The 20912-nt window shown below is 48.1% G+C and overlaps 2 protein-coding genes and 1 non-coding gene across 7 annotated transcripts; 1 reads left to right on the top strand and 2 right to left on the bottom strand.

Annotated features, from left to right (window-relative positions):
* Positions 1–1578: 1578 nt before the first annotated feature.
* MIR1739 (microRNA 1739) lies at positions 1579–1671 on the bottom strand. The gene has a single exon (NR_035237.1). It is a non-coding gene; the product is annotated as a microRNA 1739 (primary transcript).
* A 1486-nt stretch (positions 1672–3157) lies between these two features.
* AHSA1 (activator of Hsp90 ATPase activity 1) lies at positions 3158–8636 on the bottom strand. The gene is made up of 9 exons (XM_421292.7): positions 8494–8636; positions 8212–8402; positions 7978–8060; positions 7508–7625; positions 5847–5935; positions 5404–5538; positions 4562–4663; positions 3986–4037; positions 3158–3567 (listed from the first exon to the last, which is right to left on the bottom strand). The coding sequence occupies exons 1-9, from the start codon at positions 8571–8573 to the stop codon at positions 3395–3397; spliced, it is 1023 nt and encodes a 340-aa protein (XP_421292.1). The 5' UTR covers positions 8574–8636; the 3' UTR covers positions 3158–3394.
* A 263-nt stretch (positions 8637–8899) lies between these two features.
* On the top strand, positions 8900–20655 carry VIPAS39 (VPS33B interacting protein, apical-basolateral polarity regulator, spe-39 homolog). Of its 5 annotated transcripts, XM_015287721.4 has the most exons (20): positions 8900–8979; positions 9069–9161; positions 9246–9345; positions 10570–10713; positions 11680–11718; positions 12043–12107; positions 13478–13534; positions 14493–14585; positions 15247–15280; positions 15721–15823; positions 15911–15938; positions 16128–16201; positions 16740–16815; positions 17101–17235; positions 17543–17584; positions 17956–18045; positions 18497–18583; positions 18966–19055; positions 19404–19508; positions 19776–20655. In XM_015287721.4, exons 2-20 carry the CDS (start codon positions 9069–9071, stop codon positions 19794–19796), a joined length of 1476 nt encoding a protein of 491 aa, XP_015143207.1. In that variant the 5' UTR covers positions 8900–8979; the 3' UTR covers positions 19797–20655. The 5 variants fall into 5 exon arrangements, 4 of the variants coding, with proteins under 4 accessions (XP_015143207.1, XP_015143209.1, XP_046798526.1 ...); XR_001466844.4 differs by lacking the exons at positions 19404–19508; positions 19776–20655 and adding an exon at positions 17798–17856 and having other exon boundaries at positions 17941–18045; XM_015287723.4 differs by lacking the exon at positions 10570–10713.
* The last annotated feature ends 257 nt before the right edge of the window (positions 20656–20912 follow it).

The raw sequence follows: 20912 nt of genomic DNA, 5'->3' as shown, positions 1-20912 counted from the left end.
AAGCCTGGTGCATCTTATCTGCAGTGGTCACAGAGAGCATATTATTTCCTTATTTGCTCCTACCTCTCACATATTTGCAGACGTTTATCACTGCAATCCCTCTTCCCCTGCCTTGCTCCTCTATCTTCTCATCTCCAGACAAAACAAATGCTGTCTGTCAGGTTTTCCTCAGAAGCTGCACTCATTCTTGTTGCCCACTGCTGGACTTTTTCCACGTAAGCCATGCCTGATGTGTGCAGGCTCAGAACAAAGCTGTGGAGCTGGAGCTGTCTTAATGCTCTGCAGGAAGATTTCTTCACAGAGCCTACAGACAGTGATCTGCTTGGACAGCTTCTGTCCTCTTCATAGATTTAAATAATGACTCTCATTTGAGAGTTCACCATAACCCACCCAGCTTAAAACGTCTCTCACAGACATGCTCCAAGCCTGTCATTTCCCCCTGTATGCATGTTACTGGTTGTTCCTGCCCCAGTGCAAAGCTTTGCAGTTCAACGGGGTCAAATGTGCGTGTGTTTGTTTGGTTTCTCCCGAATCACTTTTCAATTTAGTCAAGAACATTTTCAACTCTAAACTTGTCATGTAAGAACTTTATAGCACTGGTGGTGCTGTGAATTATTTCAGACTTTTATCAGTTATCTTCAGGACTGAAGCATACTGGGGTCATTAGGGCTCTACTAGGCCTTTCCTGGTCCACTTGGCTCTTGCTAGCAACACAGATCTACCAAAAGCCAGCTTCCAGCCTCTGATGGTAGCCAACAGCAGGTGACCAGAAAGAAAGAGCAAAGAGGAGGGCAGGCATGTTGCTGCTTCCCTGAGATATTTTCTCTGCTGCCAGCAGCTGGTGGCCAGGAGACTTCTCAGGCCAGATGTGATGGATGTTTTGTTTAATAGCTCTTGGCTGTTTTTTTTCTTCCATAAATTTGTCCATTTGTCCATCTTGTTCTGAATCCATGTAAACTGATAGCAGCACGCTATCACCAGCTGCACGGCATTCCAGAATTCACCGAATGTCTTCAAAGTCCCATTGGTTGGGACCCCATGTTCGTTCATTTGATGGACGTTCTTTACTCCTCCATCGTCTTGCAACTGCATGGACATTTAACATCTATCTCTGATCTCTCACTGCTCTGAAACATTCATTGCTTAGTTACGTTTTCTGGTTGTTTTATTATTGTTTTTTGTTGTTTTTTTTTTTTTCATTCACAAGACTTTCCCTCTTAGCTTGTGTCATCGGAGACTCTTGAAGACCCCCTTGGCACAGGAATATGAACTCGCTTTTCTTGGATCTCCTAATGCTTCCAAGCAAAGCAAAGGTCTAGGGCACCTCATTAGCATCTGTATGGCTGCACCAGATGCCACATTTAAATGGACAGGCGGATGCTTTGCTGAGAACAGGCAGACTTTCACCAGCATGAAGTGAGGCTCAGCAGCAGTACTGTAAGGCATTGCCCCTGCTGTGCCCCATCACAGTGAGTATATGCTGATACCTTCTGTCCCTTGGCCTCAGTGCTAGCTCCAAACGTGGCGTTTTAGCACAAGCTTTCCTTCAGGGGTGGTTGAATTTTCATGCACTATGTTGTGAAGAGCAGCCCCAGCCTGGCTACCTGTCCTGTGGGAGCTTGCCAGCCCAAGGGGCATGGAGCCAGCTGGGGCAGCACTGGCATAACTCACGGCTGCCAGTTCTGCTGGAAGATGAGCCCTCAGACAGCCTTTGAGGAAAACCCAGGGCTGGAGAGCCCCACGCTCACGGGCTGCTGGCTGAGGCCAAAGCGTGTCCTATTAGGGTAGCAGCAGGATGCCCAAAGTAAACCCTGTTTGTGATGAAAGGAAGGCAATTAAAATTCCACTTCAGCTGCCTTCCTGACCCACTTCCTAGTTTTCCAGCAGCAGGTGATTAGCTCAGCCTGCCTTCTGCTGCCCTCGCTCAGCTGTGCCAGTGAGGCCACGCAGACAGCAGCACTGCTGCCACAGTGCGGTCAGCAGGCCAAGCAGTGCCAGTACGGCGCAGTTCAGGTATTGGGTTGGTTCAAGCAACTTAGAATGAGCTTATCTTCTGTTCTCAAATAATTCGGCTCTTCTCTTATCAAAGCTCTCATCTCCTCTGTGAGCATACTCACTAGCCCGGATGTTTCACATTGCCCATGTCTCAGCCCAGGATGGTCTAAAAACAAACGCGTGCTGTGCAGTAACATCAGTGCATGTATACCATGTCAGCCTCCTGCACCCTGCAAGACACGTACAGTAGTTCACCCATGCTCGTGAATCCTGGGAAAATACCTCCAGCACCTTTCTCAGCCAGATGGCCTTTAAGGGCATAGCGACAGAACACAGATACAGGGAAACTTTACCCTATGTACAAGTGGCTGGTCCTTCCTACAACCTCCTTTTCGGTCATACAGAATTCCTACCGCACTCTTGATGTTCCTAAGCTCTATACCATAAATAATCACTTCAGGATAACGTGAGGAAAAAATCACACCACTGATTAAGCATTGACACTTCCAAGCAGAATTCATCTCTTCTCTTTCCCAAGACCTGGTTATGTGCTTTAGAAGACACCTCTGAGAACAAACTGTACCAGCAGAAGAGAACAAGCCAGCAGTTGTCCCTTCCTCCCCCACAGAGGCAACAGCTGAAGTGGGGTCAGCCAGAAGAATTGCACCTTGTTTATTTTAGGGGAATAAATCCCACCCTCACTGAGAGACTACAGTTTGTTTTGGCCTGAAGCTCTTGGAGGTAGCTGACCCTTGCTGGAACCATCTTGTAGGTGGGAGTTTCCCCAGCTGATTTTCTTGGACACTGGGTGACGAAATGATTGGCATTCCCATAGTGCGGGCTGGTGTAAGTACATGAAAGGATTGTGTAAAGAGAGGGATATGCAAGGGAGGAGAGGCACGGCTTTAACAGGATCTTAGATCCCTTCAAAAATGGCAAGGGTTTGAAACATTTATTAGCAGATCAAAAGCAGAAAGAAAACAAGCAGCTGCTCAAACTAAAAACTGCACCAAGCTCACGCCCTCCATGCATCCAGAAATGAGAAGTAAATCACGTTGGGATCAACAATCCTCATTGATCAGTGTTTTTCCAGACAGATCCCTCCCTCGGTCTGGCCACTAAACCTTTGAACTTAAGCCCATCTGAGGACACAAGTACGGGCTGTTTTTTTAAGTTAGGTTTATTTAGCAATAGAAGTATGTACATGTAAGAGAATCCCCTGCAGCACGAGACATGCATGAAGCAGTGAGGGACTGAAAGTGGTGCTGCTCAATGGCTTTCCTCATCACCTGCCATCCCACTCTACCCAGCAGCAGGGCCAAGATTAGAAAGGGAGAGGTGAGAAATTTTTCAGTCCACGTGGCAGAGTCTTCAGGCAGCGTCTTCCCAACAACCATTATTAAAACAAGCGGGCACCATAGCCAAATGTCTGTTTAATGCCCTCAAAGTAGTAGCGCTGCCAACCTTGCTTCGTTCTCTCCTCCTCACTGGCAGGAATTCCCTTGCCTTCCAAGCACACTTCTGTCTCACCACCTTTGTCAGTGAAATTCAAGGTAATTGTTGCAAAGTGCCCTAGAGGAAACAAAACAAACCCGTCAGCAGAGTGCAGTACAGTATGTCATGTCCTGAGGAGCTCCTTCTCTCACAGAGCACCACTTAAAAAGACTTCTCAGGATCCTTCCAAGAAGGATCTATTTATGACAGCCGCAGGCCTTTCCTTACAAAGAGAGGTTGGAGAGAGCTCCATTTTCACGGGGTTCAAAGCAGCTGCAGTTGCAGTCACAGCCAAGCAAGCTGAAGCTGCTACTTCATCATTCCTAATCCCTAGCTGCTGCTTTGGTGGTAGCTCATGACTACGACTTGACTGGGTAGGATATGAGCCTGGCTAAGACACCCTGGTCACTCCTCAGAGTGAAGTGTGGCAAGCAGGCTGGAATTCTTCAAACACAGGCTAGGGCAGTAATATCACAGACCAATTTGGACAACTTACCAGCTGGCCAAGACTTAAATCTCCATTTCATAACAAGTTGCTTCTCAGGGACCTTAAAAAACAAAGAGAGACTGAGAATAATTTTTTTTTTTTTTTTTTGCAAATTCTGCAGTCTGATTGAAAACAACTCTAACTGTGCTGGAGCTGAGGTCTAAAAGAGTCCCCTGAGAACACCACAGCCTGATTTTAAGTGGCCTTTTCTTTCCACCCATCTTCCAGGAGGGCAGGCCAGGCTGGAGCAGATAAGGAACTTAGCCCAGAAGAATAAAACGACAGGAGGAGTAAAGATGAAAAGGGTCATTTACAACAATTAACACCTCTCCCACCCTCAATAAGTAATTAAAATCGCACAAACACAGGACAGATGCAGGACTAGATGACAGCTGTGCTCCCCAGACCTAAGTCCCATACACAGACCCATACTATAAGAAGCCCTTCAGTAGCCACAACAATTAACTACCAGGTAACAGCGCAGGGATTTGTGATTAGCAAATTGAAGGACTACTGAAAAATGGCTTTTTCAAAAACAAAAAGGCTGCCCCAAAGCAAGACGCAGCTGCATTAGTTAGTACTTACTAGGTCAACAAACTCTCCTGTGACACTGCCGTCTAGCAACTGAAACTTGCCTCCTTTATCAGCCTCCAGGGCTGCGTGTGCGTGGGTGAAAGCTTGGACCATCTGAAAAGAATTCAGGAAGAGACCTGGGTTACTTGACATTATCTGCTTGCAAAATTGTTGCCTAATACCTCTCCATCTAGCCACTGAACTTCTGGAAGAGGAGGTAAGAATAAGATCTTCACCAAGGAAAGACAAAAACACTGCCCTGGCCAGAAAAGCAAGGCTACAGCTGATATAGCAGCTTTTTGCTTACCAAGGGAAAAGAACCCCTGGCTTTCACTGAATGTTCTGTGCACTTGTTCTCTAAACCACAATTTGATTAACTTTGTTGAGTTCCTCAGACAAACCTTTACTTTATTCTTAAAAGTAGGGGAACTGAAAAGTAAGACTATCAATAATAATACAAAGCCACTATGTATTTTACATAACAGCATGTAAAGGAGAGGAATCTATTCCATAATTAGGGTTTGATAATACCAAAACTTAAAAGCAAGAAGCAATTAAAAAAATATCCAAAAGCACACAAATGTAAATCCCAAGAGATGTGATCACATGCAGTAAGGGATACACCTACAGATAGGTGCTGACAGCAGTCTGGAACTGGCTTCTGGATGGCATTAATCCACTCTTGTCAACTGTGTGAAGAAATGCACACGCGAGCTTTAAGCAACAGTTCTGCAGACCAGCTCTCTTATTCCATTCTCATGGATTGAGTATCCAACAGAATGCCTTAAAAAGCTTCTTAGGAACAACCTCCTATGTGCAGCAAACAACAGTTCTCAAAACAAGCCTGGAGTTACCTCTTGAGTAACGAACACTCGGTAGAGCTCCTCGGGAGATGTTAAGAACGTGTCCTTCAAGATGATCTTACACGTAGGGATCTTGACTCCTATGGACTTGGACTGTGCTGTGGCAGTACTGCTGCTAGCAGCCGTCTGGCAAAACAACAAACAAAACTGGAACACACCCACATTTTTTTTCCTCCAAAACCTCAACAAGCAGTCATGTATCCAAGAGAAAAAACAAAGGCCTTGGGAAAAGATGCAATACTTTGAGTGCAAAAAGCAGATTTGTCAGTCTGCTTGAATGAAGAAATATCATGTGCCACAAATGGCAAAAGGCCTGCAGACTGCTAGTTAGTAAGTACATATCCTATGGGCAGAAGCTGCTCTCATAAGCCCCAGTGTCTAATACACTGTGCTCTTTGTCAGAGTTACAAATGCACGTTTGCAGTTCTATTTACCTTGCTGTCTTTTGCTTTAGGTGCCACCTGAGGTGCTGTTTCCATATGTTCACCATTCACTGTGGGCAATATCATGCCCTGGGTAAATTCTGGAAAGACAGAAATGTGCTCATGAAACTAATAAAAGATCAAGCAAGCCTTTTATCTGTCCTCTGAAGTACACACCTGAAAAGGCCTCCCTGGTTTCTGCCCTGCTTTTGCTAGCACCCACATCTTGAAACCAGTTAAAAGAAATAAATATGCAAACAGGTCTCACGTCGCACCCATTGCTCCCTGCCAAAGGTTATAACAAAACCTGTCCACAGGAACAGTTCAGAGCTTACTTTCTATACGTAGCCCAAACATACACCATCTTACACTTGTTACTTTCGCATCAAGGTCTGCACTCACATTGCTTTTTTCTCTCTTACTCTCCAATACAAATAGCAACCAGATTTCAAATACTTTTATCTTGATCTAAATCAATCATACTTTTCCATTTCTTTACAGACCAGACTGTCCCTTTCTCAGATCACTGTAGTACAAAATCAAGTTACTTCCAACTCCACCTTCAATTTATCTTCTTAAGCAATAAGGTAATATCCCCTGGAGCCCAGGGGAAGTCCTACCAGTGCCCTGTCCAGCAGTCCTTGTGCAGCTCCACTAGAAGTCTCAAGCCTCTTTTGTCATCATGTTTGCTTTTTATATAGCTCTATCGCTTCTGCCTTTACCAAATATAGAACAGTTGGCTCACTCCTTCCTCTTCATCTGTTCACACTGGCAAAATTCCATCATCTATCAGAACTTTATTAAAAACTGTATAACCTCGCATGCTGCAATATTTATTTCCCACCAACTATTCCTTATTCCAGCCCACAAGATCACATGAATCTTTTTGAACAGCACTCTCATCTTCTTCTAGGTGACTGCACCTTCCAACTTGCACACGAACTTAACACCCAAGGATACCAAACTTAACACCCAAGGATACCGAAACATGAGCCAAGAACAGCAACCAGCAGTGGTTTGAACAGAACTTGAATGATAAATGCCTGTGGCATAATACAGTAAAACAGATATAAAAGGAACTTTAAGGTTTCCATCCCATACTAGCGTGCACAGCTGAACTCAACCAAAGCACACTGCTGGAATCAGTTTATATTCTAAACAAACATTTTGTTCCAGATGCTGACACAGCTCACCCATTGACAATAGCAAAATCTGCAGAGCAATCCCAGGTTGTCAGTTGCTCTCAAACCCAAATAGCACAAGCTACCTTTAGCAGTATAGCAAAAGAGAAAAGGCCATCTTTGAAGGGAGAGAGCAAGATGAAGGCCAGATTGTGCCACATGTAGTAGGTGATGCTCTACACTGGTGTGGCAACAAACACATCTTACTGGCTTTGTTCTCCTCTATCGCTGAGCTTCAGTACACAAAGTACAGCCATAAAACACTGTTAACTGTTGGATTACCACTGAAGGCAGTATTTCTAGGTTGTGCCACAGTGCCCAAAGATAGCACCAGTTCTTGCCAGCTGCTAACCACCTCCAAGAGACAGAGAGATAACTGTTGTTGCAGAGACACCTTCCTGAGTAGATGGAGCAAGGAACTGGTACTCCCTCCTCTCTTCACATTCAACACTAACCCGTACAGCCCTTATAACACCTCTCATCCTTACATACCTGTTTTGAGAGTGCTAATGTAAGTTTTTATTGCATCTCTGATTTTTTTTGCACCTTCTTGCTTCATCAGGGTCTTCAAGTTTGTGTCAGGCTCATCTTTAGCAAGGCTGACAAGGATCTGAACAGGAAGGATAGGTGCTAGTTAACAAACCAATGCCCGCACAATCCTTTTAGTGCTTGATACAACATGACAGAGGGACTTTAGCTACACCTTCACATGTAGCAGCGCAGCTTTGAAGTCTTTCACTTCACCTACTGTCAGCCTACATTCACATGCACATCTACCCAAAAACTCTCATATCCTATGGATCGTGCACAACTAGAAGACTGAAATTCGTCAGATAGAAACTGCTGAAGTTATGTTGTATCTTTAACGTTCAGAGTTTCTATGGAAAAGAGATACTGATGTTCTGTGGATTCCTCCTAACCCAGAGGGGCACCCAGAAGTACCGGCCTGCAGCTGAGCTTACCTCCACTTCATCAACGTCGTTCTCATCTGAGAGATTAGGAATCTCCACGTAACCTTTGTATTTCACTCCTGTGGTCGAGGTGCCTGCAACGACAATGGTTTTGTTCACATGAACACTTCCTACTCCAGCTGTTCTACACACAGCCTCGTACAGTATCACAGCGCAGCACTCTGTAAGCATCCACCGCCTCACACTCGAACCGGCCTCGAAATAAGAGCAGGCGCCGCCACTCACCCGTCCAGGCCAGCTTGATGGCCCACTCGTAGAAGAAGATGAGCTTCCCCTTGCGGTTGTTGATGGAGGCTTCCCCGTCCAGCTTGCTCACTTCGGTCACCTCGCAGGCCCCCTCCTCGCCCTCCACCCTGACGGGCAGGAGGAGGGCCTTCAGCCGCTCCGTGGACCAGTTGGACGCATCCCGCTCCGTCCTAAGAGAACAGCGGCCGACGTGACGCCCCGTGCCGGGCCCCGGCCCCCCCCCACGGCCCTCCCAGCCCCGCGGCCGTCCCGGCCGCTCACCAGTGCCAGTTGTTGACGTTGGTGGCGTCCGCCCGCTGCTCCACGATCCAGCGCGGGTCGCCCTCCCCCCACTTGGCCATCGGAACCTCCGCCGCCGCTCCGACCGCCCGTGGAAACTGCTAGAACCGCCGGCCCGCGCCACCTCCCGGCTTCCGGCACCGGCACGGTCCCTTCCGGCGCCTCCCCCGCCCCCCCCGGCCTAGTTTCTCCGTTCCGCCGGGCGCTCCAGCCCGGACCCGCGGCTCCCGGAGCCGCTCCCGCTCCCGCGGCCGCCCCGAGCCCCGCTGCCACACCGCGACCCCCAGCAAAGACTCGGAGCCCGCGGAGTGCGCGCCAGGAGTTGCAGGCCGACTGCGGCGCAGGGCCGGGCGGAAGGCGGCGAGCGGGCGGACTGCGGTCCCGGCGTGCCCCGCGCGGCGGCCGCCCTTCCCTCGGTGCCGTGCCGCTGCCGAGCCGCTGCCAGGGGTGGGAGAGGAGCGCGGGGAGGTGAGCGGCGGCGAGGGGCTGCGCTTGGCGGGACGGGACGGGACGGGACGGGACGGGGGCGGCGCTGAGGCCGCGTGGTGTCGTTGCAGATGAGCAGGGCGCGGGCGGACGAGGAGGAGTACTGGCACAGCTCCAAGTTCCGGGCCTTCACCTTCGACGACGAGGATGACGAGCTGTCCCAGGTGGGAGCCGAGCCCCCTCCCCGCCCCGCGCTGTGGGGCCGCGGCCCCACGTTGGTGTGTGCCCAAACTGTCTTCTTCCCGCAGCTGAAGGAATCGAAGCGGGCGGTGAACAGCCTTCGGGACATCGTTGACGATGACGATGACGATCTGGAGAAGGTCAGCTGGAGCGGGGAGCCCGTGGGAAGTAAGTGCGGGGTGCTGCGGGCCGGCCCTGGGGCTGGGCAGCTGGCCTCTCCCATCACGCACTGAGGCTGTCCCACGTCGCCTCACTCTGTCAGCCCCCCGAGGCCGAGCTGTGCGCTCCTGGTGTCCCCACGTGGGTCTGCTGAGGCCCACATGATATAAAGAGATGGAGCGCAAATGAGCGAATGGAGTTTGTTTTGGGTCCCCAGTATATATGAGAGCCTAGAGCAGGTATTTTGGATGTTATGGCCCCATATGCGCCAGACTCCGCTGGCCTGCAGAATTCTCTTTCACACCGCTGTCTGTCACCATTTAAAGTTCACCCTGCATTGTCCCTGCAGCGCTTTAAGGAGACATCCCGTGGTTCAGTGTGTGTTGATAAGCTGTTTCCTGTGGTTAAAGTCTGAAAGAGCACTGTAAGTGTGTTTCTAGGGGTGATGGATGTGAGCTCACAGGCCACACCCGATGCACTTTGCTGGTTTAGGGAGTTCATGACCCGCAGATAATGGCAGCCAGTGAGCACCTCTCAGGGAGTGAGAGCTTAAAACGTGGGTCACCCACAGGGCCGTTGAGGAGCCTATTCCCCTGCTGTGCTGCAGCTCCTCCCGCCAGCTCTGAGCTTTCCTTTTCCCACCTGAAGTCTTTACCTATCATCTGCTTCGTTGTACCACCACAGCCTCAAACTTGATGGTTTGTGGCTGCACAAAAGGAGGAGACGGCTGTGTCGCAAGCAGAAAGAAGACAAATGCACTGTGTCAGCAGCGTGTGTGCATTGACAGCTGTTTTGTCTGTGCAGGGAGGAATGTTATCTTAGCTTTCTAGTGCCCAGGGAGGTGTGTTCTAATGCTTCTGTAATTCAAGATAAGACAGGGATTCTTCGCCTTGCTTTGTTCTTTGGATCGTGCTTTACCCCTATACAATGACACATAAATGTTTGGTGGGATGTGCTTTTTATTTTTTTCTTTGCTTTTTTTCCTCCCCAGTATAAGCCGTAATGAGCTGTACAACACTGCTGAATGCAACCATTTCTGGAGGGCAGTAGGCAACTGTTTAATAAGTAGCATGGCATGAGATTGAAATTCTTTGCTGGGGATCTAGTTTTGCTGATAGGCTAGTGCAGAGCTGACCAGGACACGCTTGGTAATATTCCTGCCCTGCCACGAGATCTTTATTTACAGAGTGGTTTTCTCATTCTCTGTTCTAAATTACCTCTATCTGTGCATAGGCATCTCCTGGTCAATCAAAGAGACAGCCTCCAGCAGCAGTAGCTCCCTGGAGGGCCGAGACACCAGCCTACAGAAGGGCTCTTCCTCTTATGCTGCTCTTCCCAAGCAGGTTTCCTCCTACTCCCTGAGCAGCCTGTTCAAAGGTGAGGTGCCACATGTGGGTTTTCCCTCAGGAGTATCAAGGAGAAATTCCATTACCTTATGTCAATCGTTTCAATGTTACAAAGCAGGGAAGCTCTAATTCTTTTTCTCTATGGTAGTGTTGTCTGTCATTGGTCAGAAGTTGGTGACTGTGCCTGTCTTGTGCATAGGTACCCAGCTCTTTCATTAAGGGATGTGGCTTTGAAGATTTTGGCTTCTGTGGAACCAAGCTTAACAAGAATAGGAAGGTAGAGCATGGCTGACTACTGCCATCTGTTTTCGTAATGGAGAAGAACAGGCTACAAAAGGACTTGCTTGATCCATGTAGGCCTCATTTGATCCTCAGCACTGTAGAGAAGACAGCTTGATTGTCCTTTATTTGGGGCTCAGCTGGCTGCTGTTGCTTGGTTCAAAAGGCACCTGGTAGCGGCAGTGGTAGTGTAGCTGCCGGCCGGGGATTGTGCAGCAGGTCACTGAGGGGGATTAAACAGCTTGCAAGAGTTCAGCTCTGTTACCTCACAGGACAGCAAGCCAGGTTTTACTTTGTCACTTTCTGATGTTTTTCTGCTAACATATTTGATAATACTACGATAACTAAAGGCATCAAAATTGCAGCCCTAGTGAATGAAACTTTCAGCGTTGTGGTGAACTAAGGAGTACTGCATGCTGGAGCCTCTGCTTTGCAGGTAGATGAGCAAATTAAGGCTCTCTAACCTCTCCTAGCTGTGGCAATGAGGAGACAGATAGGGCTAGGATGCAATATGGTTTGTGATGTCACAGACTATTTCAAAGATTTAGACTGCAAAGCAGGTGAGCCCCAGCTATGCCAGTAGCATGAATCACTTAATGAGAATGGTTAGTGCTACTCTGGCATAGTGACAGCTCACCAGGTTGCAGCCTGAACCTGCGTTCCCTCTGCAAGAGATGTGCCAGTGAAGAGTCTTTCATGACTTTTGTTTTGATTGCAGGACGAAACAGACTTCCAAGTTTGCCATCCCTTTCAGATGGTAAGTTTTGAATCCCTGTCTCTCTCTGGGAGAGTGCAGGTTTACATAAACCGAAGTATCTCCAATAAAGGGCAGTGTCATTTTCATAGCATTGCAGAAATCAGTTGTCTGAAAGTTGTTCAGCAAACCAGAGGAAGTGTGGGCATGATGATTTGAGGGATTCTGATTGTGCACTGATGACCTTTGGGTTTAGAGCAACTTTATACCGCCATTTGATGCTTGACTTTGCATCTTCTACCACAGAAACCAAAAAAAGGGCAGTTTTGGAAGTGGGTGTGAATCAGGATTTTGATGTGTTACTCGGTTTTGTCCTGTTTTTTTCAGCCTTCTCAGACACAGGAGTTAAAAACTATGCCCCAGAACTGCGCAGACCAAGAGCTGAATACAAGGTGAGCAGCTCACATGGTGGCACTCTAAAGGTTTCATAAAAAAGTGATTGATTGCTGTTTCAGACAGCAGAGGACAATGCAGGGATTAGAAAAAGGAGCTGCAAAATGTAGAGAGCCTCATAGTAATTTAGGTGTTTCCTGTTTCTTCCCAGAAATAAGGAGTTTTGTTGAGGGATACTGGTTATTCCTTCTTGCCCAGCAGGCTCTGTGAAAATGGTTACCTCTTCAGTTCTGGATCTGATGAATTGGCATCACTTAGGCTTCTTAAATGAAACCTAAAGGTTTCTAAACCTCATTTGTGAATCACTGTAATGCCCCACCCTGATCAGGGAGCAGAGAGGTGAGGTACCAGCTGTCAGGAATGTTCCTTTCCCAGAGAGGCAGTGTAGGCAGTGTTAGGTGTTGCATAGTCTAGGGGATTTGGGGACTGGGTGAATTCTTCCTGTCCCAACCTAGTAGATGTGAAGTTGTAATCCCATGTCCCCAGGTTCAATCAGTAACAAAGCTGAGCACATGTTCCCAACAGATACAGGCATGCATGCTAATAGCACAGCTACAGTTGGCCACACAGATTAATACAGACCCCAAGCAGGATTGAATTTCACTAGTGGAACATAAAAGTACTCTATGGGTGTTTCCAGTAGCTGTTCTGAGCCCTTTGTGCTCAGAACATCTCAGACTCACATGCACTGGTCCCCTAATATGAGAAGGGACTGCATCTACCTTTTTTTCCTATCTATCTGGTCTTTCAGTAAGCTTTTGATTAATTCAAATTCATTGTTCCCTGAGCTTGTTCTGGTTGCTTCCTTTCCCTGTCTCTTTTGAGGCAGAAGACTGCGTTACAGTCACTGGCTGACAAAATCGTAGATGTGTTCTTGGAGTTTTGAGTTCTGAGGAGGGGCTCATAACACCTTTTATGTGGTGTTTCCAGATTGTAGTGTCTGCAAGCTCAAGGGGAATTTTGGTCACTGCAGCACCTGTAGCATATTGCCTGAAGATAGTCTAACTGCAGGTTTTAGTCTTCTTGCTGCACTGTACTAAGTCCTGTGTGCATCTCCAGGCACATGCCCAAAGCTATTGGGTTCTCCACAGTGCTGTGGAATGCACTTCTTGATGGCCCTTTTATCAAAGCAATAGAAATATTTTCTGTTAACCTCTGAGCCTCTACCTTTCTCCCCAGTCAGCATATAGACTCTGAATGCCCAGCATCTATACCAGAAGACTGAGGACATGTACTGCTAACCATCCTGGAGCATCTGAATGACTGAGAAGTTACACCTGGGCCATCATTAGTCCAGCACAAATGGAAACTAGCTTGGGAAATGCTTGTCTAAACTGGCCTCCTGAGTTCTTTATTTCTCTTATGGCAGGATTACAGCAATGACTGGAGCCCCAGAGATACAGTCCGGCGAATGCAGAGGGGCAAGGTAAGGGCATTCCTCTTCCGTCTGCTTGCTAGGGAGGGTGACTGCTCCCAAGCTGCTTTACACTCCCCTGTGCTTCTGACTGTTCCAGGAGCAGGAAGGGGATTCGTGTTGCTTGTAGCATCTGGCCAGAATGGTGTGCTGTGCCTGTCTGTTGCTTTGCCAAGTGGCAATGCGGAGATCACTTCAGGAGAACTGCATGGTTTTGTTGGGTTGTTACTTGAGTCATCCCTTCAGTAGTCTCCGACAGGAGGTGTCTGTACTGCTGTGCCTCCCTCTACCCTTTCCGTTCTCTGGGGCTGGGTTTTTGGAAAAGATGTGGGACAGTGAGGCCTTAGTTTCCTTCCAACTCATTGGCAAATGGATGGAAGAAGACAGAAGCAGTATTGGTTGCACTAGAGCTGGAATGTTGGTCTTGACTGCCTCAGTTTGCAGTGAGCCCACAGGAGCTCTGTGCAGGGATCGTACTTAAAGTGCTTTTGAAGCTACCTGTTCTTAATGTGGTTTTGCTTTGCTTATGTCTCCTCAAAGGGGACAGATGGACAAAAGGCTGACAGAGGCTACAGTTACAGAATAAGAAGGAAGAGTTGTGCAACTCTATTTTTCTGTTTTCTTCCATGGAAAGGTTCCTTCAGAGTTTCCTCCTCCTGTCAGAGGTGGTGGCTTATAGCATGCAGAGAAGTTTTGCTTGTTGCAAGTGTGCTTGTGCTGAATGCACAACGACTGCTGTTCTAACCCAGGCAGTAATGAGGGCTAACTGTATGCTCTCAGCTGACAGATTGCCAGGGATCACGCAGCACATGGTTCCAGCTAAATGAATAGTTCTCTGGTGGTTGGTGGAGTGGTTATTTGTGTTGCTGAAGGACTCGTGTGGGAAGAATAGGTAACACCTTTGGACTTGGTTCAGCCTGCAGAGTTGCTGGTGTCTTTTATAGCTACTTAAATCTCTTTTTATCTCCAGGTCTGTTCTCTAGAGAGGTTTCGCTCCCTGCAGGACAAGATGGTGCTCTTGGATGAAGCTGTGGCGGGACATGATGGAAATGTCATTACAGCTGTGAGTCCTGCTGGGTCCATATAGGGCTAAAACTTCCTGGATGACCCCACAGAGGATGCTTGTGTGAATACAGTCACTTGGCAACCTGATCTTGCTAGGTTGGGGTTGTTCTTTAATCCAAAACAAGAAGTTAATGAAAATTGTCAAAGCCTATGGCTGAAAAGTTCTGTATTGCTGCTGGCTTTCCTGCCAGTCTGCAGAATTTACGTCAAGCACTAACAACCAGGTCAGCCAGAAACTGTTCTTTGCAGCAATTTCTTGAAGGCCGAGGTTTAATCTGCTTACTGCAGAATGCTTACGGAAGATTTAAGGGGCCTCTCCAGGTTTTCTGGTTTCCAAAGCATCAGGCAGCAGTTGCAGTGTCAGAGCTTCCCTGATCCAGGTCTTCTAAGCCCTTGGCTCCTTCAGGGAAAGGTTTCTCTTTATAAATCTCAATCTCACTTAGCTAAGCTCCAGGGAAACTGGCAACTGTGGCCCTGGCTCATTGCTTGTCCTGTGTCTATGGGTAGCAGAATTCACCTGAGTGCTGTAAGAGCCGTGCCTTCAGACATCCTTTGCGTAAGCTTCCCCACATCTCGACCAAGCTTGATAGTTCATTGTCTGTCTTAATTCTGGGGAAGAACATTATGTTCAGCTGAAAGCTGCCTCTCTGTGCTCACAGGTCCTGATATTCCTGAAACGGACGCTAAGGAGAGGTAAGTGTGACTAGGGCCAGGGTTTCTATCATGTGTTTCATGAAGGGGCCAGTTCTTCTACGGGGTGCAAGTCACAGAGCCAGCAGCTGAAGTATCACTGCTTTGCTGAGCGTGAAATATTTTTGTGGTGAGTGTGATGTGGGAGGGGGTTGGTGGTGCAAGTGAAGAGTCCCAGAGAGGAACTTTGGATGCTGATCAGTGGTGGTGGTGATTGGGTAAATGAAAATGAATCTGTAGGGGTAGCACTCTATTGTGAATCCACTTTGCAGCCTAGAGAACAGTTTTCTCCAGTGCTTTGGCCTCCAGGCCTGTGCTTTGAGTTGGGTTAATACTGCTGAATCATACAAAAGACTTGCAATTCCATGTTCTACACTTAGCCCCATCAGTGTTGGTCATATTAACTTGCTTCACCCCCATATGTGTATCCCTCTTTCTTGCAGAGGTCTTGTTTCGAGAGCTGGAGGTGCGGCAGGTGGCCTTGTGTCATCTCATCCATTTCCTCAAAGAAACGGGTGAGCAGAAGCTGCTTCTGGATCTGCTCAGGTGAGGGCTTGCCCAGCCGTGTGGCAGGGCTGAGCACCCTGCTAGGAACCTGCCTCCAAGTTAATGCTTGCTTGTTCTGTTTTGCAGGTTCCTAGACAGGACTGAGGAAGTTGCTGTGAGTATTCCCTGGAGCTGAAGCTCCTTCTCCTTGGCAAAGGAGTGCACAGCATGGGAAGGGCAGGGAGAGGCTGGCTGCAGAGTATCGGGTTGTTTAGTCGAGAGCTTTGCATTCCTGTTTTGCCCCCTGAGGTCCTGTATGTCCCAAATCCATAAGAACAGACTGCTTTTTTTTCTCTCTCTCCAGCTCTCGCAGTACCGGGAGCATTTGAACATCCAGGATGTAGAAAAGAAGAGGGAATTTCTGAAAGGCTGCATTGGGTAAGAAAAGATGCAAGAGAATGGACTAGATGTGGGTGCTTCACAAAAGCTAGTAATAAAGACAATTAGACCCTTGTCCTAGCACTGCACTTGTGTCGTTCCAGAGCTGATACTGGTTTTACCTCAGTGACAGTGCAGTATTGTGGACATAATGTAGTCCAGAAAGAAAGGATTAGTGGTGATCACTAGTCTAGCATCTTTTGCTGCTTACTTGGGGACAGAAATGCTTCAGAGACATTCTGAAGGGTGTGAAGGGTAAAAGCTTGGGTGATTGAGCATTTAAGGATATTGATAGCATGAGCTTTAGGTTGTTCTATGAGGGATGCCTTTCTCTGGAGCCTGTCTAGTAGAAGCCAGTCAGAGAAGACACAAGTACAGAGTTGATGGGGCAGGAGCTTGAGACACTAGGGCTGGGAAGAGTAGGAGGTATTCCCTACATCCCTGTATGTGGAGAGAATATTCAGCAGAGAAGAACATCTTCCCAAGCATACTGGATTAAGAATTGCTGACAGTGTTTTCTTCCTGCATGGATGGCCAGGCTGCCATTTTCAGCTGAGGATATCTCTCACATCCAAGACCACTATACCCTGCTGGAGAGACAGATAATCATTGAGGTATGAAATCTCTATTTTGCTGGTCAGAAGGTGACTAACTATGAGATCCCTATCTGTCCCTCACTCATACCACGCTGGATCTAAACAGCCTATCTGGCTAGTGTAGTTTTAATTGCTAACCACACTGCTGTTCCAGGCCTGTGTGGGAAGTACCAGACCTCAGACTTGAGGGTGCACTGAGGCTGTGCTGGTGCTGTGCTTTCACAACACTCTACTCAGGTCTGTACTCAGTAACTAGGTCAGACAGCTGCCCTGACTCATGTTGAGATCTTTTTGTTTCCTCAGACCAATGATCGACACTTGGCAATGGCTGGGCAGTCTGAGATATTTCGGAAATACCCTCGCAAGGCCTCAATTCTCAACATGCCACTAGTGACCACTCTCTTCTATTCCTGTTTTTACCACTACACAGAGGCTGAGGTAAGGATAACAGAATACAAGGGTTACGTCTCATCTCTATAGCCCTCAGTATGTGAATTAGCCTTCAATCATCTAAGGCTATTGGTTTCTGAAGTGCTGAAAGTGCACCAGCTTCAGGGAGCTAATGGGGTGGGTTAATTGCTCTCTTCTGTCAGTTCTTCGCTCCTTTGTCACTGTCATGAGCAAAAAGCTTAAAGACTTCAATAGCAGGGACATTCATCATGTGCAAAGCAGTACAATTGAAGGTGTCTTAACCTCTTCCTTGGTGTCCTTTGCTTAGTTTGCAATGACTGTTTGCTCTCTCTAGGGAACGTTCAGCAGCCCAACCAATCTGAAGAAGACATTTAAGGTATGTGCGCTCCTGGCTGGTGTGGCAGCACCAGCTGAAAATGGAGGCAGCCAAACTGCATTTAGCAACGGGGCTGGCTTGGAGCTTGAGGGTGGTGTGCACTGGGGCAATGTAGGGAAAACTGCATTCTTCTTGAGTAGGGCTGTTTCAGAAGCTCAGAAAGGTATACTGAACAGGGGCCAACTAGCTGTAACATCACCTGTAAATCCCCAGCTCCTGCTCAGTGGCCATGACCTCAACGCAGTATCTCACCTCCTTGCCTGGCTGCTGTTGTGAGTTTTGACAAGATAGAGGCAGATACCATTCTCCTCCATGCCACACAGTCCTGCTAAACTGTGCTAGTGCTCTGAGTGCAGCTCTTTGCCTTACAGATTCCTGATAAGCAGTATGTACTGACTGCCCTGGCTGCCCGTGCCAAGCTACGAGCCTGGGAGGATGTGGATGCACTCTTAACCACCAAGGTGAGCTGGGGAAAGCCTTACTGGGGACTCAGTTCCAAGTACTGATGTCTAGTACTGATAGTTGGCTTGTTCTGGGCTACCAGACAGACTCGTTTATTTCAGCAGGGCCCAGCATCTCTGCTGCTGGGTGTTACATGTTCCTTCTTTCCCTGAGCTCTGCTGGGCCTGAATTGGCTGCAGCTGCTGGGCCAGAGAAGGGGGCTGCTCTCATGCCCTGTTACCAGATGGTTTGCAGCCAGCCTTAGCTTAGCCACTGAATAAAGGGCTCTGCCAGTGGTACACATGGTGGCTGGCACGAGGAGAGATGTTATTTCTCCCTTCACTGGGGAAAAACTGTTTCTTGCTTTCAGATTCAATCTGTGTCAGCCATGTTCTTTGACTCCAGCCTCCTCTTGCAGTGGCTGGAAGGATTGCCCTTTAGGATTAACACAGGGTTTGGCTGTCATTTCAGAACTGGCTGGGCTACACCAAGAAGAAGGCACCTATTGGCTTCCACCGGGTGGTAGAGATCTTGCAGAGGAACAATGCACCTGTCCAGGTGAGCAAAGAGCCGCTGCCTGTGTCCTCCTGCTCTTCATTGAGGTTTGGATCTCTACCGATGCCCCAAGTCGTCTGCCCGCAGAGCACGCTCTCCACAATGTATTGCCAGCTGCTTTTGCTACATTAACTTTCCTTATGTTTCATCTATTGGGATGGCTAACCTGATCCATGGGGATGAGAAAGTGCAGGACTTGGGACTTTTTGAGGAAAGCTTTACTTTTTTAGGGTTCTTAGCAGACTTGTCCTGGCCACTTGTTGCCCTAGGATGAAAAGGGTCAAGTCTGTGTAACCAGTGCCCTTGAAACATTTTGTGATTGGTGTGAAAGAATGAGGCAGGAAGTACCTGCAAAAGGGAGCTGACTGTCTTCTTTCCCTTGCAGGTGCTGCAGGAATATGTGCGCTTAGTAGAGGATGTGGAAACACGGTTGAACCTTGCCACCAAATACAAGTGCCACGATGTTGTGATTGATGTAAGTCTTTGCTGCGTGTATGAAGAGAGGGGACAAAAGCCTGCTTTTTCTCCCTAACTTTCCCATGTCACTCTACTGTCATGCACCTTGCGGAGTTTTCTTATTCCTGTGGCTTGGGAACGGCATGTTGTTCTTAGTGAAAGCCAAGCGATCCAGGAGGGTGACTCCTAGAGTATGTGCTGTGCCCAGGCCTGTCTGCTTGTGCAAATGGACCGTGCAGACCTAAGCTATTGATTGGAAGTTGGGGGGAGGTTGAGAGGCTGACACCTACTCATCCGCAGGGCACCATCTAACTGTGATGAATTGTCCTCATCACTCAGATGGATGCTGGTTTTGTTGTTTGTCTAGACATACAGGGATCTAAAGGATCGCATCCAGCTGATGGCATATAAATGCAAGGTGGAGCGGGGCTCTGCAGAAGAAGAGAAGATAAACAGCCTACTCAGTAACATGGTAAGAAGCACCTACTTTTTCTAGTGACTTACTGAAGACAGCTGTAGGCTAGGTGTGCAGTAAGGGCGTGACTCCTGCATCCTTTTCTCTCTGCTGGGGAGTTAATGTTATGTTTGGGGTTACATTCAGTGTAAGAACGAAGGGTGACGCTGATAGAAGTAGCAGCTTATTGCCATGGTTGCCCTTTTCGTGGTCTGGGCCTTGCTAACTCAGCCCAGGGGAACTGTGGTCAGCCTGATGTTAGTCATACTTTGTTCTCTCTTTTAGCAAATCCGATGGAAGAACTGAGCACCAGTGAAGCAGCCTGCTTGGACATTGCCTTGCCAGTACAAAAGGAAACTAAAAGCTGGTCCAGCGCCAACAGAGCAGCTCTGTTACTACTCATTGCATGATCAGTGTTTGTCAGTGACACTGGGTGCTCGCAGGACAGAGGCATTCAGGCTGGTTGAAGGCAACTGCTCTGATGCAGCCAGTGAAACCATGGTACTGATCCACGAGGGTTGATTCTTTTTGGAATCTGATTCTCTTTGACCTGGTTGTAGGACAGTCGTGGCTTTTGTTTACGGAGGGAAGTTGCTGGACCAGGCAAAGTTATGTGTGCTTATTGTGGTGTCTGGGCTCATTGTAGCAAGAGGAACAGGTCAGTCACTCATGGGTTTCCAGTAGACAATGCTGACCGACCAGTCCCTGTAACGTTCAGGCTGGCTTGGGCATCGCCAGTCATGGCTGTGGAGAGAACAAGGCCTACTGGACTGCATTCCCTCTGCATCAGAGTGTGAAGGGGGAAAGGGTCAGCTGCACCTTGAAGTCTTTCTTGGTTTGTTGTGGCTCACAGCAGGAAAAGAGGTGTTTTATGAACTCCCACAGAGAACCAGGGCAGCAGCCTCTGCCAGTATCCCCACGCTGGCACTTGGCAGCTCTCGGCAGATCCCTTCATCAGGAAAGAGTGGGCACGATGCGCGGAGCTGGTCAGAGCTGGGCTAGGCTGGATGGAGCACAAGAAGGGACCACTCATTTAGCACAAACCTAATGATGCCAGGAAGGATTGAATTGCACTTTCTCAGAAACACAACTCCTCAGGCAACTGCTGGCTTCATCCTTCCAGACCTCTCTCCAGTTCCTTAAATAAAGCTGTCTCTTTCTCCTCGGGCTGTTTATTTCCTTCCCACATTATGCACTTCGCTGCTCTGTTCTGATCCTGAGTGATTTATCACACCTCCCTCAAAGTGAGCATGCAGGGTGTTTTCTCATATCCTGAAATACACAGTATCACCGTGAAGAAGCCTTGCTTGCAGCAGTACCTCATTTCACACCTTCCATGCCATCGGTACAGATTAGCTCATTTCAGTGTTTCAAGACAATTTGCTGCCTTGGAGGTGCTCACACAGAGCTGAAAGCTGCATA

This window comes from Gallus gallus, chromosome 5, assembly GCF_016699485.2.
Source record: "Gallus gallus isolate bGalGal1 chromosome 5, bGalGal1.mat.broiler.GRCg7b, whole genome shotgun sequence".
NCBI lineage: Eukaryota > Metazoa > Chordata > Aves > Galliformes > Phasianidae > Gallus > Gallus gallus.
Note: the sequence above shows the minus strand (reverse complement) of the source record. Positions and strands in the feature narration are given on the sequence as shown.